At 41.8% G+C, this 19,318-nt stretch overlaps 1 protein-coding gene across 1 annotated transcript; it reads right to left on the bottom strand.

Moving 5' to 3' along the window:
* Positions 1-2,994: 2,994 nt before the first annotated feature.
* On the bottom strand, positions 2,995-17,546 carry ZNF613 (zinc finger protein 613). Its single transcript, XM_067018885.1, is given in 7 exon segments — positions 2,995-3,156; positions 3,159-4,522; positions 11,387-11,479; positions 11,761-11,887; positions 14,897-15,098; positions 16,835-16,947; positions 17,391-17,546. Coding segments are annotated over 5 exon segments (1,677 nt in total). The 5' UTR covers positions 14,918-15,098; positions 16,835-16,947; positions 17,391-17,546; the 3' UTR covers positions 2,995-3,084.
* Between the last annotated feature and the right edge of the window lie 1,772 nt (positions 17,547-19,318).

A 19,318-nucleotide genomic window follows, 5' to 3' on the forward strand; every position in this document is an offset into this window, starting at 1 on the left:
GTAACATTCATTGTTACTTTATGGAGCATCTACTGTCCCACTGGCCCAGGGATCCTGGGCCTCCAAAGCTCCAGCTTCTCAACACAGACACACGTGGGCCTCCCCAGATACTGACCATATGACCCTTTGTTAACTGTCAAACCTGGAAAAGACACTACCATTTACTGATGACCAGACAGCTCCATCAGTTAGCCCAATATAAACTTGAATGGCATTCACTGACAAATACCACTGTTACAGGCTTAATTGTGTTCCCCCCAAATGCATATGTTAAAGTCATAACCTCCAGTACCTCAGAATGTGACTGTATTTGGAGATAAGGTCTTCAAAGAGGTAATTAAATTTAAGTGAAGTTATTACGGTGGGTCCTAATCCAATATAACTGGTATAATGTGAAGACACGGGGAGAAGATGGCCATCTACAAGCCGAGGAGAGACCTTGGAAGAAATCAACCCTGCTGACACTGTGATCTCAGACTTCCAGCCTCCAGAACTGTGAGAAAAAAATGTCTGTGGTACTTTGTTATGACAGTCCCAGCCAACTAACAAAACCACCACCGACCCCAGTTCTCCATCACTGAGACACACAAGGTAGAGCAACCCACTAAGACTCCAAACCCTGATGTTGGAGCTCTCATTTGACTGACACATACAACTGCGTACAGTAGGTGGTTACCTGTACTAAGAAGAAAGGAATTAGCCTTCAAATGTATACTAATGTTTGCCTAAAATACACAAAGATGGAGCACTGGAGAGTGCTAAATAAATGATATGGTGACTGTTTGGCAAACAGCACACTTAATAACGCTTAGCTATAGTTTTTATGGATGCGAGGGGGTAGAGCAGTAGAGGACAGACGCTGGTATGGCCTTCTTAAAGAGGGCGACCAGGAATTCCCTATCCCATTAACGTTTTCATTTACCTGGAATGCCAACCTCTGAAAGGTGAGTTCAGCACCTGGTCCTCAGGGCAGGCCTGGGGAGCCCATTCGGGAACTCAGGCGGATGATTTCACTGGGAAAGGCGCCGTGACTGCCATGATAGGGTGTGCAATTCACAAGAAGTGGAAGGGAGCTGCACTCCAAGTTGAAGAAGAATCCATTTCTGATGATTTGCTGAGGAGCATCTGTCCTGAATCCATCCTGTGAAAGGCCACTACTTTGCATGTTTTGTTCACCAGCGTATCCTGTGTTTACAACAGTGCCAATGCTCAGAAATATATTTGTTGTAGTGAGTAACTCACACACCCAGAGTTTGGAAATTCAATTTTGGGACAGCCACTCCATGGCAAATTTCCACTTTTTTTTTTTCTTCCTTATAAGCAGGACTCACTGTTTTTAAGCTGGATACATCATTATCGGATCAAGGGAAAGAACCCTAGGAATAGAAATAGAGGACAAGGGCCCCAGTCCCAGGAGAGAAGGAATGATGAGGCTAAATCACGTCTCAATTCATTGAGTTACAGAGCTTAGATCTTTGAAATGGCGGCAACTCTAAAAGGTGATAAGCCTGTGGACAAATGTAAGGCTTGTTCTCCAAAACATTCAAAGGGATCTCACCATCACCTGTCTCACGTACCATCCTCCATTTTAATTAATTTTATTTTTTGGCCATGCCGCATGGCTTGTGGAATCTTATTTCCCTGACCAGGGATCAAACCTGGGCCACCACAGTTGAAACTGCCGATTCCTAAACACTGGGACCGCCAGGGAACTCCCCAGTCCTCCATTTTTAGTGACGTTATTTTCTTCCATTAATAGGGCTTATTCTATGGATTCTAGTCCTTCTTTGATCTGCCCTTTTTATAGTCTGACAGGAGCCTCTATTCAAGATACAAATGTTTCTTGTAATAATACTGAGCCTGAGAATTGCTTGCCAGTAGGTCCTTTCCTTCAGTGACAGGACCAGGTCAAGGAAACAGTTGTTAAAGTTTTTCTGAGTGGTGTGTTTACAGGATGGGAACTGTCTTCTAGGGCAAGAGCTTGGCTGATAGGTTATTCATGAATTTTGAGCTTTGTTCCTCCAGGTGAGATTTATAAAGTTAAGCATATCCAAACATGCTATGTTACATTATCAGATTAAATGTACTCAGTTTCCTTCTGAAGGACTTTTGGTAGACTGAAATAACAAACTGAATAAATTTAGAACTGAAGAAATCCAAGAGTTAACCATATAATGATCCTGGGTGGGAAAAGACGACCCATGTTCCCCAAACGAGGGGGGTGAACTGCATTATAACTTTAATCAATGATGTGCAACACAGACACCCTCCTTTGATTTAAAGCATCACTGACATATCAACTAGGCATTTGATTCAAGGTATACTGTCCTAAAATGTACACTATGTATATAATCTTATATATGATTACGTTAGGATTGTGACAGAAATCTCTAAAAGATTCACTTTCACAGGGCTTATTTGCTTCATGCATTTTCTGATATTTTGCCAAAAACATTCCATAGTTGGTGTGTTCAGTTTTATTTCTACATGATTTCCCCTGCCAACCAATGAGGCAGAATGTACCACTGACAACCCTGCCACAGTTACTGCCTTAAAAGGTCCAACAGTTTCTCTCCTGTGTAAACTCTCTGATACCAACTGAAGTCTTATTTCTGGGTAAGGACTTTTCCATCGTCATTACCTTTCTACCAACTATGTCCTCACTGACAGGATGTGACCTATGAAGCCCTGATAGGGTCTATCTTTCCACAAAAATCTTTCCCAGTCTCTGTGTTTATACTGTTTGTCTCAGTATACACTCGCCAGCCACAGGATGACCTAGAAGGTTTTATTTAAGGGTTTTCCGCCTTCACTGTATCACAGTTTATTTCTGTGCATTTTTTATGATGTAAAATATGATGTAATTGATCACTGAAGGTGCTACCACACTCACTGCATTCATTAGGTTTTTCTTCCATGCAAATGCTATTATCTGCTGACACTGCACCTGTGGCACCTGGCTGCCCCACAAGGGCTACTACATTCCTATCTGCTAGGAACCCATCACTGTGGAATGGAGTCTGAGCTGCCACAGAAGGTGTGTGCATGCTCAGCACATTAACAGGGTTTTTTCCCTGTACGATATCACTTGAACGTGATGAGCTGGGACTCTCTGAGAAAGGATTTTCCAACTTGACTGAATCTCCACGTTTCTCTCTTGCATGCAGCATCCCCTTGTGGTACACAAGGCATGACAAGTGGGAGAAGGCTTTCCCACAGTCAGTGCATCCATAGGGTCTCTCTCCTGTATGAGTTCTCCGATGTCTATTGAGGCACGACTTATCCCTGAAGGCTTTCCCACAGTCACTGCACGTGTAGGGTTTCTCTCCTGTGTGAATTCTCTGATGGTTAATGAGGCCAGACTTGTGTGAACACGATTTTCCACATTCGGCACATACAAAGGGAGTCTTTCCAGTGTGAAATCTCTGATGTGAGATGAGGCATGTTTTCTGGCTGAAGCCTTTCCCACATTCAGTGCATACATAGGGTTTCTCTCCAGTGTGAGTTCGTTGATGTATGAGGAGATTGCCCTTCTGGATGAAGCCTTTTCCACATTCATTGCACATATAGGGTTTCTCTCCAGTGTGAGTTCGCTGATGTACAATGAGATTGCCCTTCTGAATGAAGCCTTTTCCACAATCACTGCATATATATGATTTCTCTCCTGTATGAGTTTTCTGGTGTGCATTAAGCTGTGATTTCCAGCGGAAGGCTTTGTCACATTCAGTGCATTCATATGGTTTTTCTCCCGTATGAGTTCTCTGATGTTCGATGAGCCGGGACTTCCTGGAGAATGCTTTGTCACACAGACTGCACCCATGAGGTTTCTCTCCTGTATGAACCCTCTGATGATTAATGAGCCGAGACTTCTTGATGAAGCCTTTTCCACATTCCTCACATATGTAGGGTTTTTCTCCTGTATGAGTTTTCTGATGAATAAGCAGCCGTGATTTCTTGGGGAAGGCTTTGTCACATTCAGTGCATGTATACTGTTTCTCCCCTATATGGGTTTTCTGGTGTTCAGTGAGCCTGGACTTTCTGGAGAAGGCTTTCCCACATATACTGCATCCATGAGGTTTTTCTCCTGTGTGCACTCTCTGATGATCGATGAGGCGGGACTTCTTGATGAAAGCTTTCCCACATTCAGTGCATAAGTGGGGTTTATTTATCTTTTGAGTTCCTAGATGCTTAATGAACTGCGAATTTGTGTTCATAGAACTTCCACATTCAGTAAATCTCATTTCACTATGAAATTGCTCATGCTTTGCATGGAGGAAGGATTCCCCATTTCCAAGAGGGTTCTTTACTTCATAGCTTCTGTTCTGGCTGACTAAACTTAAACTTGATTTCAGTGTTTTCCCATGAAGGTCCAACATATCATGATTTTGCCTTAAAGGGAAGTTACTTTTGCTCCGATGAACAATGTTTCCAAGTGCATTATGTTCGTGACATTGTCCCATTCTTTTTGGACATCTTTGATTTTGCAAGTCCTCCTGCAGAAGACAGTCATCTTTCCTCATTTCTAGGAAAGAAGAGAAGAATGAATCTTCCCATAGCTTGGTACAGAGTGAAATTACTTAACAAACGTCTTTGTGTAGGCTGGCTCTTTATGGACAACACTATGACTTCAGTTTAAAGAAACTCTAGGGCTTCCCTGGTGGTGCAGTGGTTAAGAATCTGCCTGCCAATACCGGGGACACAGGTTTGAGCACTGGTCCGGGAAGATCCCACATGCCGCGGAGCAACTAAGCCCATGTGCCACAACTACTGAGCCTGCACGCTAGAGCCCATGAGCCACAACTACTGAGCCTGTGCTCTAGAGCCCATGAGCCACAACTACAGAGCCCATGTGCCACAACTACTGAGCCTGTGCTCTAGAGCCCATGCTCCACAACAAGAGAAGCCACTGCAAGGAGAAGCCTGCGCACCCCAACGAAGAGTAGGCCCTGCTCATCACAATTAGAGAAAGCCCGCATGAAGCGACAAAGACCCAGTGCAGCCAAAAATAAATAAATAAAATAAATTAATTTTTTAAAAAATAGAAAAGCATTAAAAATATATATCTAAAGAAACTCCAAGTAGAAAAGGGAATCCTCCTACACTGTTGGTGGAAATGTAAATTGGTGCAGCCACCCTGGAAAACAGTATGGAGGTTCCTTAAAATAGAGTTGCCATAAGATCCAGCAATCCCACTCCCAGGCATATATCCAAACAAAATTATAATTCAAAAAGATATATGCACTCCGTGTTCATAGCAGCACTGTTCAGAATAGCCAAGACATGGAAACAACCTAAATGTCCATTGACAGATGAATGAATAAACAAGATGTGGTACATATATACAATGGAATACTACTTACCCATAAAAAAGAATGAAATAATGCTATTTGCAGCAACATAGATGGACCTAGAGATTATCATACTAAGTGAAGTAAGTCAGAAAGAGAAAGACAAATACCATATGATATCACTTATATGTGGAATCTAAAATATGACTCAGGGCTTCCCTGGTGGCGCAGTGGTTGAGAGTCTGCCTGCCGATGCAGGGGACACGGGTTCGTGCCCCGGTCTGGGAGGATCCCACATGGCGTGGAGCGGCTGGGCCCGTGAGCCATGGCCGCTGAGCCTGCGTGTCCGGAGCCTGTGCTCCGCAACGGGAGAGGCCACAGCAGTGAGAGGCCCGTGTACCACAAAAAAATTTTAAAAATAAATAAATAAAATAAAATATGACACAAATGAACTTATCTATGAAACAGAAACAGAGTCACAGACATAGAGAACAGATTTGTGGTTGCCAAAAGGGAGGCGGGTAGCGGAGGGATGGATTGGGAGTTTGGGATTAGCAGATGCAAACTATTATATATAGGATGGATAAACAACAAGGTCCTATTGTATAGCACAGGGAAGTATATTCAATATCCTGTTATAAACCATAATGGAAAAGTATATGAAAAAGAATGTGTGTGTGTGTGTGTGTATGTATGTATGTATATATATATATATATATATATATATATATAAAACTGAATCACTTTGCTGTGCAGCAGAAATTAACACAACATTGTAAATCAACTGTACTTCAACAAAAAAACCCCAAAAACTCCAATATATGTTTGTTTGTTATCACTTGGACAAGGGTAAAATACAATAATGTAAACAAAGAAAATAAAAGGTAAAAATAGGGCATAAATGAGGTTAGAGCATTCAAAATGAGCAAATAGAGATTTGGCTGTTTTGTAATTGTAACCTTATAAATTATGCTGATAGTAAAATAAAATCAAGTTAATATGAGCACTAGACCACAGAAGACAGAGGGATATTTTTTTCCAAATGCTGTGGGACACATTCATACATGCATAAATCCTTAAATACAAGGAATCAAGTATTATCCCTAATTATGTGACCTAGGCCACTGGATAGGTGAGTAGTGGTTTTTAATGAGATGGGGACTATTATTGAGGTTCACAATGTGGGGAAATCAAGTGTGCATTTCAAAGCATATCAACCTCCAGGTGGGTTTTGGATATCCAAAACAGACATGAAGAATTCAATTGGATATGAAGATCCCGAGAAAGGTCTTAACCCTGTGGGAAAGCAGATAACAATGTGGGAATCATTTGTATATAAATATTATATATATAAGGATAGAGGACAGGATGGAAAAATGTATAGGCTGAAAGTATCAATAGATGAAGGCGTGTGACCAAGTTTACAATTATTATAACATTAAGACTTTGGGTTTTAAAAAGCCCATGGAGGAGCACCAAACATTGACTATACCAATACTAATAAAGGAAATAAGTGATCCTATACTCAGGAATCGACAAGACTTTTAGGAGCTCTATGCCAGAAACCAGGGCCAAAGACCAAGTACATATATATCTTATATTACAATATCATACTAGGGAACTGGCACCTTTTTCATTCACCCTTTGTACTTGTACATATGGAACATTTAAATTGTTCCCATTTCATTGTAGTGATCCCTTAACCCACGTCCTGCCACTAATAGCATTTTCTTTCAAAAGTCTGCATACCCGTCTTGGTTTCTACCATTTAAGGGGTCCTAAAGGATCACACTTCTGATCCTAGACCAAGACTCTTGATAGTTTTGCCTGCCATTTGTCTTAGAACTACTGGATGTACTTAACTATAGCTCACACTGCTGCCACCCAGTTCAAAAGAAACACTACGTATCCAAGGATAATACAGATCAAATCCACAATGCCACCACTATACCTCAATTACAGGTGACAGTTGAACAAGGCGGGGGATAGGGGTACAGACCCTCCATGTGGTCAAAAATCTAGCTATAACTTTATAGTCGGCCCCCTGTATCCAACGTTGTGCATCTGAGAATTCAACCAACCTTGGATGGTGTAATACTGCAGTACGTAGTCCCTGAAAAAAATCCGCACATAAGTGGACCATGCAGTTCAAACTTGTGCTGTTCAAGGGTCAACTATACTAACAAAGTCCAGAACAGCCTGGAAATAAAAGTTACATTACCAACTTTTACTCCATTTATCCATATCCACACTCCACTCATTCCTCTACAAATACCTTCTAAAACTGGCCTTCAAGTGGCTTCAGGCCAATCTTTTGACAGTTTCCTCAAGGCCTTGCACATTTCCAACTTCACACCTTCATTACTTGCCCTTCCTCATCTTTACTCAAATCCCAGATATGCCTCCTATATATCACGCTATCATTCTATGTCACTGTAAGCTCTTTCCCCTACATTTCTAAAGTAGTCCCCATCTTTACTGTTCATTTGGACAATTTAGTTCACATAGGCCTGAACCATAGCAAAGATGCTGCAATCAAAACAGGAACTTCCACATATTACCTGCGGATTTATCCTGTTTGTTACTCAAATCTTACTCCTAGAATGTACTGCTTTATTTCTCATTAATCTCCTCTAGCACATATTAAGGCTGTGGTTCACCAAGTAGGCTCAAGAGGGCCTGCTTGCAACATTATGTATAGACTAGTCCAGGCGGTCCACCTCAAATCTACCAAAAATACACACTCTGAAAATAAGAGGTCCTAGTACATGTATTAGGAAACCAAGCATTTCACAAATCCTCATCTTCCTGACTCTGCTAGTTGTCCAAGGCTCTTCTTCTTCTTTTTTTTTTTTTTTAAATTCTACCTTTCATGTATGTAATCTCTACTCAGGGGAATCTTTCTTCCTTTGTTTTTTTTCAAATCAAGGTATAATTGACATACGACATTATATTAGTTTCAGGTGTACAACATGATTTGATATTTGCATACATATAGCAATTATTTTCAATTCTACTATCTGTTTTTATTTTTCAATTTTCAATTTTTATTATTTTTGTATTGAAGTATAGTTGATTTCCAACATTGTGTTAGTTTCAGGTGTGCAGCAAAGGGATTCAGTTTTATATATATATATATATATATAAATCCTTAGTATAGGATTTCTATAAATATATTTATATATTTATATAAATTTACTTCTATAAATATATTTCTACATTTATATAAATTTATTTCTATAAACATATTTATTTACAAATTTATATAATTTCTATAAATATGTTTACTTATATAACTTCATTTCTATAAATATAGTTACATATTTAGTTATATTTATATAAATATATTTATCTATATGAATCCTCATTATTTTTATATATATACATATTCTTTTTCAGATTATTTTCCCTTATAGGTTATTACAAAACATTGAGTATAGGGCCCACAATTTTTTTTTTAATCCAAGTCTCTTCTTAATCTGTACACATCCCATAGGAAATCTCAATCCGTCCATATTTCTAACTCTAGTCCTAAACTCTCCCTGAATTCCTCGGGTAGATCCAAATGCAACAAGAGTATTTGCATCCAAGGTGATGTGAACAAACACATCTAAATTACAATGTCCAAAACAAAACTCCTGATTTCTCAACCCACATCTCCTTCTCCATACACCTTCTTCATCTCAGAAATGGCGACTCCACTCTTCCCCAGACTCATGCCAAGAACCTTAGCGTCATCCTTCAGTTGTATTTTTCTTTCAACCCATTATCTACTTCAATAGGAAACGCCTTCTCTCCTTTATAAATATATTTCCAAGCTCACTAACCCTCACCCCCTCTACCCAGGTTGAAGACAAGCATTCTGTCTTATACTACAGCAGTGGGCTCCGCTCACCGGATTTCAGGCTTCAATTTCCCTTCTACAAAGTAGCCAAAGTGATCATTTTATTTTATTTAAAAAAATTTTTAATTTTATATTGTGGGTATAGTTGATTTACAATGTTGTTTCAGGTGTACAGCAAAGTGATTCAGTTATACAGATAGATAGATAGATATATCTATTCTCTTTCAGATTCTTTTCCCATATCGAATTGATTTTTTTTTTTTTTTTTTGGCCACACCACGCAGCATGTGGGATCTTAGCTCCCTGACCAAGGATCAAACCTGCACCCCTTGCAGTGGAAGTACGGAGTCTTAACCACTGGACCACCAGGGAAGTCCCACAAAGTGATCATTTTAAATATAAATTATATTATGCCCTACTGTTTTCTCACTTATTTTTTAAAAATCAAGTCCTTGGGAGTTCCCTGGTGGCCTGCTGGTTAGGATTCGGGGTTCTCACTGCTGTGGCCCAGGTTCAATCCCTGGTTGGGGAACTGAGATCTTGCAAGCTGTGCAGTGCAGCAAAAAAAATAATAATAATTAATTTAAAAAAAAAAATCATGGACTTCCCTGGCAGTCCAGTGCTTTAAGACCTCGCCTTCCAATGCAGGGCGTGTGGGTTCAATCCTTGGTCGGTGAGCTAACATCACACATGCCTCGCGGCCAAAAAACCAAAACATAAAACAGAAGTGATATTGTAACAAATTCAATAAAGACTTTAAAAATGATCCATATCAAAAAAATCTTAAAAAAACAAAAAAATCAAGTCCTTGAAGTGGTCCTGAAAGGTCCTACATGACCTGTCTACTCCAAACTCCACCTACTACCTTACTGCCGTCATCTCCATATTTTCTCCATCCACTGTCCCTCTCGCTCACTCCACTGTACTCATACAGGCTTCCTCCAGATTCCTAAAACATGCTCCTGCCTCAGGTTTCTAACCTTGCTATTTTGTCTTCATGGGATGCAATTCACCCAAGGGAACTACCCCCATCACTCATATAGCTGCTTAAAGGCATCTGACCAGAGACATTCCCTTTCCTGACGGATGTAAGATGAGAGGGGCCTAAGCTAAATTCCTAGCTGCCAAGAGCACAACTTAGCCCCCTCACACATGGCTGCATTTGCTGGAAGGGCTGGAAATGAATTTAATGATCAGTCAAGCCCGGGGCGATAAGGCCTCCTTTAAAAATTACGGTGTGCAGAGAGCCTACAGGCGGCTGAACACAAGGAAGTGTTGGGAGAGCATCACACCCAGAGAGGGCATGGAAGCTCCACGTCCCTTCCCCGTACCCTGTGCATCTCTTCCACCTAGCTGCTCCTGACTTAAATCCTTTCCTAACAAACTGGCGACCTGGTAAGTAAAATGTTTCTCTGAGTTCTGTGTGCCACTGTAGCAAATGAATAGGACCTGAGGAGGAGGGAGTCTTGGGAAGCTCCGGTCTACAGCCAGTTGGTCAGAAGCACAGGTAACAACCTGGACTTGTGTTTGGCGTCTGAAGTGGAGGTCGGGGCAGTCTTGTGTGATGGAGCCCTTAATCTGTGGGATCTCATGCTTTCTCCAGGCAGAGAGTGTCAGAATTGAGCTAAACTGTCGGACACTTAGCTGGTGTCACAGAGACTTGCTGGTGTCAGAAGTGCCATGAGTGTGGGAGCGGTGTGAGAACAGAGAAGCGCAAGAGGAGGACTGAGGCCTCCAACACAGCCAGGATACACGACGAAAGAGACAGAAGGTACTAGAGACTGAACGTTTATGTTCCCCCCACAATTTATAAGTTGAAATCCTAACCTCCAATCAAAGATGGCGTGAACGTTAGGAATGGAAATCGATTATTATCCAAAGGGGTAAGAAGGTGCAGTTGCCAGAAGACAGTGCTGAAATCAAAACATCTCTCTTTAGAGAGAGGTGTGGAAGGTTGAATTTTCACAGCAAGGAAAGTAGAAGGAACAGGTAGTGATACAGTGCTGGGGGAAGAAGGATGGGAAGATTTGAGAGGTCTAAGAAGAAACTTAGAGGAAAAAAAAAAAATCAAGACCCCGGTGAAATAAATAGGGATCAAATCAAGAAGAGATACGTTCCTCAACACCGCTAAAAGAAAAAGAACTCTTCGGTGGAGGCTGTGCTTCCATGTCCTCAGACATACACAGCTGTGACATCTCTGAATGATTAGAATATGACTCCCCTGGCCGCCCAGTGCTGGGTCTCACCCACTCACCTGGACAGATTCGACGGTGGCTGTCATCTTCTACTGGCCACGGTTCTCCTCGTTCCAATCTGGAGACGGCATCCGGCTTGCTGGCTTGATACCCTGTTCACGGGAAACGAAAGAGAGACAGACTCTCGAATTGGGCTGTGGTCTGCCGACATGGAAGAACATGACATTGTATGAATTATGCAATTTGCGGCTCAGAAAAGGAAAGGCTCGTCTCTCAGGAGAGAGCACGTTATGCTCTAGTCTGGGAATAGAGGAGGAACTGAGACTCATCTGCCACTTCAGGGCACCATGGACACTGCAAAGCTTTCAGAAGCTGAGAAAGGAAACCCCACTGACTGGGGACCCTCTGAGGGACCCAGGGGAGCCGTCCTCACCCACGGACAGCAGGTTGCTATAGTTCTCCAGCATCACGTCCCGGTACAGGTCCTTCTGAGGAGGGGCCAGGAGCTGCCACTCCTCCCACGTGAAGTCCACGGCCACATCCTCCAGTGTCAGCGATCCCTGTAACAACACGGTCCTGTTTAATATGAGTGTTTCTCTCATTATTGAAATGGAAGGCAAGTGAAGGAAGCTACTCTGCTCTTTTTCACCATTTAGACTACATCTATATACGGAGGTGCTTTGATTTTTATTTATTTTTATTTTTTAATTTTTAAAAAAATTTGGCGGTGCTGCGACGCTTGGGAGATCTCGGTTCCCTGATCAGGGATTGAACCCAGGCCCCTGGCAGTGAAAGAGCCAAGTCCTAGTCACTGGACCGCCAGGGAATGCCCCTCATTTTTTAAAACTACATTGCCATAGAAGCAAAATCTATCCATGTTCTAACTTATGTATCGCAAAATATTCTGTAATTGTACAGTCAACCATCATTCAACAAATCAGAAGTTTCTGTAATAAGTAGTCATTAATCCTCTTGCTAAACTAGAAACATATACAATATATATTTAAAACATGTGTTGGGCTTCCCTGGTGGTGCAGTGGTTGAGAGTCCGCCTGCCGATGCAGGGGACACGGGTTCGTGCCCCGGTCCGGGAGGATCCCACGTGCCGCGGAGCGGCTGGGCCCATGAGCCATGGCCGCTGAGCCTGCGCGTCCGGAGCCTGTGCTCCGCAACGGAAGAGACCACAACAGTGAGAGGTCCGCATACCAAAAATATATATATATTATTTATTTATTTATTTTTGTATCGAGTACATATTTGCCAGGTATTAAGTATATTCTAGTGACATCAGGACAAACAAAACATATTCCTACATTCACCAGGAATCTTCATAACCATTATCAGAATCAACCATGAAGAAATTCCAGACACTATAATGAAAAGATACAACGTATTAAGTATGTTTTATATGTTAGGAAGAATAAAAAAACCTTTCTAAAACATATTAAAAGAATGAGAGACTAGTAAAGAACATTATGCAAAGTAAGAAAATAAACAGCATCCTTCAAAAAATATACAAGTACATATACACATAGGTACATTATTTATATTTACCTTTCCAGTCAGGTTCACAGCATATCAGATACATTGAAGAGATAATAAACAGGGAGGTAGATCTGAAGAAATTACTCAAAATGCAGCACAAGGACAAAATGATGGAATATATACAAGAGAGAATAATAAATATAGAGGATGAAGTGAGGTCTCACATTCCCCAACTCAGTTTACAAAAGAGTAAATACAGTAATGGAAAGGCACTATCCAAAGACCTAAGAGCTGGGTTAGATGCACCCGCAAACATCCATACAGACACAGATGTACACACAGCTCAGTGGCTGGAAGTACACGCTCCTGCACATCTGTTAAGCGACACCACGGGATTAGGAAACAAGTGTATGAAGAGGACTCTTACTTTTTCACTAGACGTACTTTGTCAACACTGGAGTTTTACAAATGTATTCACGCATATTTGTATTATGAAATTTTTTAAAGGTAATGAAAGATGAGGTAGTAGGACTTGGCTTTGAAAACAGGGAGGGGAAGTGGACTACCTCCAATGGCTGGAAGTTCATTTTTTCTTTTAAATTTAAGTATCATTGATTTACAATGTCTCAGGTGTACAGCAAAGTGATTCAGTTATACATATACATATTGAATATGTCTATTCTTTTTTTTTTTTTTTTTTTTGGTATGCGGGCCTCTCACTGTTGTGGCCTCTCCCGTTGCGGAGCACAGGCTCCGGACGCGCAGGCCCAGCGGCCATGGCTCACGGGCTCAGCCGCTCCGCGGCATGTGGGATCCTCCCGGACCAGGGCACGAACCCGTGTCTCCTGCATCGGCAGGCGGATTCTCAACCACTGCGCCACCAGGGAAGCCCCGAATATGTCTATTCTTTTGCAGATTCTTTTCCATTATAGGTTATTATAAGGTATTGAATATAGTTCCCTGTGCTACAGAGTGGGTCCTTATTGGTCATCTACTTTATATATAGTAGTGTGAATCTGTTAATCCCAAATTCCTAATTTATCTCCCCTTGCCCCTTTCCCCTTTGGTAACCATAAGTTTGTTTTCTCTGTTTAATAGCAGGAAGTTCTAAAGCACAACCTGAGATCGCAACAACTTCACCAGACACAGATACTTTCAACTCCCTCCTGCCAAATCTATACTCAAACACCTGTTCGGTCACCTGTTCATACGGGACCTTGAAAAGTCCTGCAACCCTTCCATTTGCTTATGTCATCTAGGTTTTATTCCCAAGCTAACCCTGACCGCTACAGGGTTGGGTCCATGGGTCACCTTGCTATGGTCCCATGAAGCATTGTGCCTGCTGAGTTTTCTTGGTCTATTTCCAAAGGGGTCTCTGAGGACCCAGCTTTTGCATTTATGAGAAAGTTGTAGTTAAGGACTTTGTCTGCCATATCACCTCTAGGACGAACCATTTAAAAAGTCCCGGGACCTGAGTGCCATGAAATATACAGTGACATCCTCTGAGGAACTGGTCAGCTTTCTCCTCAGAGTCAACGCCTACCCCATCATCATCAGGAGTCTCTGGCTGTGATGACTGTCAGAGACATTAGACATAAGTCGACAGTGCATGTAACCCACTGGATACTCCAACCACAGAAGGTATTCCAACATTAGTCATTTAGTGTAGATCCCACGAACAATATATTCCTGATGCTACTTTGCCTTGATGTTGAATTTGTTGTGGTGGTGGTGGTGGTGGTTGTTTTATGTACACAGGCCTCTCACTGTTGTGGCCTCTCCCGTTGTGCAGCACAGGCTCCGAACGCACAGGCTCAGCGGCCATGGCTCACGGACTCAGACGCTCCGCGGCATGTGGGATCTTCCCGGACCGGGACACGAACCCGTGTCCCCTGCATCGGCAGGCGGACTCTCAACCACTGCGCCACCAGGGAAGCCCTTGATGTTGAATTTAAATCTAAATTTATTTCTGCACAAATTCTAGTCTTCCAATTTGTTATTTCTATGGAATTCAATTGCATTTTAAAGTCCCCCCAGAAATCAATCACAGAATGAAGGAAAGAATAAGACAAACCAAAAATCACCTGGTCCTTGATCATTTTCATCTGTTATTGGGAAATAGCCAAAGACTAGGATGTCTCCTGAGCCTCTTCTCGAACTGCCCTAAATTTCTGGTTAGAAATCTTAGTCTCCAGGCAATGATGTCCCCACAAATGATGATATCCAGGTCGTGAAACCTTCTCACGTCACGTGATATATCTTGCTCCAGGAGCCACGACCTGTGAGCTGAAAAATAAATTCACTTTGAGTGTAAATTTCCTCTGGGCCCAGATGTTGTCACTGCCACTATCAACCACCTGATTTCAAAGCCATCTGTTCCTTTATTTGGGGTCCCAGAGGCTATTACACCCTGGAGCAATAAAATAGAAGAGTGTGAATGTGTGGGTACTATTTCTTCCTTCTGTGAAGTGGGGTGGCTGTGAAAAGGGAGATGGGAAAGGAGCAACAGCACAACACAATGCCCACGCGGCAGGGGAATGATCACAGACCAGTTTTGGGAAAGAGGACATATAGAAGGTGAGGACCTGGACAGCTATTCCTTGGAAACCATGTGTGCTCATGGACCTGTTCAAACTCATCGAACCATCTTCACTAATTGTCATTATGCGAAAGAAACAAAGGAAAACCAAGAGAAAAAATTAAAGCATATAGAACAAGATTACTATTTGTGGATATATACACATTTAGTAAAAGTATAAAAACATGCATTATAGAAAACGAGTTCAAGGAATGTGATTACAATAAAAACCACTGAATTGTATGCTTTTTTTTTTGTTTTTTTTAAATTTTTGCTGTACACGGGCCTCTCACTGTTATGGCCTCTCCCGTTGCAGGGCACAGGCTCCGGACGTGCAGGCCCAGTGGCCACGGCTCACGGGCCCAGCCGCTCCGCGACACGTGGGATCCTCCCGGACCGGGGAACGAACCCGTGTCCCCTGCATCGGCAGGCGGACTCTCAACCACTGCGCCACCAGGGAAGCCCAAATTGTATGCTTTAAGTGGATGAATTGTACGGTGTATGAATAAAAAAAAGCTGTTATTAGAAAAATGCTATGAGTAGCACTCTAATTATACGCTTACTAAAATATTTAGGGAAAAATGTATAAATATCTGCAACTTACAATAAAACATACCCTCAAAAAGGTGGATTGATGATGATTAGAAGAGGGATATACAGATACATATACGATAAAGGAAACTCTAAAATCATGATGATAAAAATCCACGTGGCAGGCACGCAGGAATTCAAACGTATAGTTCTTTAAACCTTGCTATATGTTTGAATTTTTTCATAATAAAATCATGGGAGATGGGAAAGCTTTTAATAATGAGATCAGTAGGGTGAGCAGAAACAAATCTTTTCAATGTAATTACTCTTCTGTGTAACAGTAAATTAAAAAGTGAAGAAAAAGATCGAAAGTAGAAAGACACCATTCACAATGGCAAAAAAATTAAAAATCACGGCGGAGGTGAGGGACAGGGAACCACACCCTTATGTAAATGCAGAATCATAACTTGTTCTCAGAAGGGATAAATGAATATTTAAGCATTTAAATTCTATCTAAATGAATGCCATATTGAGTGATTCCACTCATTAATGGGCCAGGTTTGTCTCTTGGTATTCTGTTAGAAATTTTAAAAAACAAGTCTTACAGAAAAAAATTTTATGATATATTTATTAGTAATGTTTATGATAGGAAATTAAACGATGAGGCAAATTATACTAAAATTTCGGCAGTTTATTGGAATCGTGAAAATCAAGCATAGAAAAATGAAGGCTAAAATGAACTATATGTTAAATTTAACAAACGTTATCGTTGGAGAACAGAATTGGGGTAATAGAGGTGTTATTTTACTTGTGCTAGAACAACTCTGAAGGGACATATTTACAAGTGTGTGTATGCACACACACAGTAAACTTGCAGGAAGGGCAAAATCCTCATCTTTAGTAGAAACCTTACCACTTTAGGTGTGCTTAATCCTCGATCTCCAACAACGCTTTCATTTCTACGGGGTCGAGAGAAGACGTGGAAAGCCAAAGGCGATTGGCAAACGAGGCCTTGGACTTGAGGAACTGAAGGAGAAAGTTCACGTTTGAAAACACCCACCGACCAGCTTCAGCTCTCACAAACCTCTCAACGACCTACACACCTGGACCACCCACCGCAACCACTGGTCACATACACTCGGAATAATCCCGAAACCTGGACTAGATACCCAGGTTCGCTGACCATGAGACCCCCGCTCCTGTCATTGAGCCCGCTACTAAATCCCGAATCCAAACCAGACACCGCTTTCATTGCCAAAAATCATTCCCTTCCGCAGTCCTCAATCACAGAGCACTGCAGACAGACACAAAACTCTGATTACGGACTTTCAATCCTAGATTTCGACTGGCCTTTAAACACTAACACCAGAATCCTTCAGGACTGACTCCGTTACCTCAATCATAAATACCCCAGTCACCGACTCCCACTTGCTTCCTCTCTCTCTACGGACCCCACGGCTCCACCCTACCCGGACGTCCACAGACACCTCGTTTCCCTCATCCTATTCCACGCAGAGATCCACACACGGTCTCGATTTTCTCCTGATCCCACCGCGACCTCCTAGAATCCGCACTTCCGTGAATTCTTTTACTGCTGCGCCTTCGCCCAGCCTCCGCGCTGGACTACGGCGGCCGACGAGGGCCCTGCAGCGTTTGTACGGAGCAGGCACGGAAAATAATGTCTGCTCCCATCTCTCCACGGATCCTGGGGCCGCCACCTTTCAGGACTCGCCGTACAGAAAGCGAAGTGGGCAGTTTTGGCCAAAGTAGCCAGGGAAGGCACGGAACGGATAAAAGCCATCCAAACTACCCCCACTTAAACCCTGCGCCGCAAACTGCACGGATTTTCAGAAACTTGAGGTCACACGAGGGAAACGGGGTAAGATACGTCCGCCTCAGCGGGCTGGGGGGAAAAGTAATCCACTTTGCACGATGATTGGGAAACGACACAGTGGGCACAGCCATCTTAGAAGTTAGGTGTCCGTACAAAGACCAACAAACAGCCAAAGGAAAAGGAGAAAACTTATAAGACGAAAGGCAAATACCCCGAGGACGCTTCTGGCTCAGTGTGGACGGTGAGAGAATGACTTTGAGGACAGAAAAGAGTCTGGAGAATCACTCGCGGTAATGGGGACAGCATAACGCCGTCAAACAAAGTCAAAAAAAACAGCAACTGGCAGAAACCCAGTATACATTTGGGGGTGGACCATGATTACCGCCCAGTAAAAGGGAGGAGAGTAGTTATGAGCCAATGGGAAGAGGGAATCCGGGGGTGGGGTGAGTTTTTCACACGTGACACCCCGCTTTCCTTCTGTCAGCCGTGCAGCCAATAACAAGTGCGGAGCTTTCTGAGAACCAAAAGGCCAGAAATTCTGTAAGGAGTAAATAAGACAACTCCAGGGAGAATAAGAAGTTGTACAAGAAAGGAAAAGTAATAGTATACTAGTGGCTGAAATGTATGTAATATTTACATAATCATCATAATATAAACACTAAATCTGATCCAACCATAATTAAGATATAACTCTATTTGAAGAATGGGCAAAAGGAAATGCTTGTGTGAAGAGGGCTGTTTCTGTTTGTAGGGAGAGGTGTTTGAAGCATCCTTCAGGATACCACAGACAGTACCCCCAAATGAAAACGCCATTATCATCATGTGAAAATTAATAACAGAACACCTCATTTAAAATGGAGTTGGTAGGCTGGACTCCACCAAACGTTTGTTGTGAGAAGTACCCTAAGGTAGAAGAAACAGTTTTCCTTTAGTTGGTGTTCCTTTTGTACAGCTACTTTGGAAAACAGTCTTACAGTTCCCCAAACAGTAAACGTATTTACCATATGATCCAGCAATTTCACAGCAGGTTTATATCCAAGAGAAATAAAAGCATATGTCCACACAAAAACTTGTACCCAAATGTTTACAGCAGCATTATTTATAATAGTCAAAAGTGGAAACAACTCAAATATCCATCAACTGATGAAGGGGAAAATAAAATGTGCTACATCCATACAACAGAATATTCTTCAGATATAAAAGGGAATGAAGTACAGAAACATGCTACAACATGGATGAACCTTGAAAGCATTATGCTAAGTGAAGAAGCCAGTTACAAAGACTACATATTATATGACTGAACTTATGTCCAGAATAGGTAAATCTATAGAGACAGAAAGTAAATTAGTGGTTGCTTAGACATAGGGATAATGGAAGTTGAATTGATAGTTATAAATATCCACAATATGATTAAGAAAAGATAACCAACCTAAAACAGAAAAAATAATACCAGTAAATGAACAATTAATAAAATAAGAAATAAAAATAAAATAATATTTTTAGTCGCCCTTAGGTTGGGCAAAATTGAAACGTTGATGAGGTGGTTAGAAAATAGGCACTCTG

The sequence above is a fragment of the Kogia breviceps genome, chromosome 18, assembly GCF_026419965.1.
Source record: "Kogia breviceps isolate mKogBre1 chromosome 18, mKogBre1 haplotype 1, whole genome shotgun sequence".
NCBI lineage: Eukaryota > Metazoa > Chordata > Mammalia > Artiodactyla > Physeteridae > Kogia > Kogia breviceps.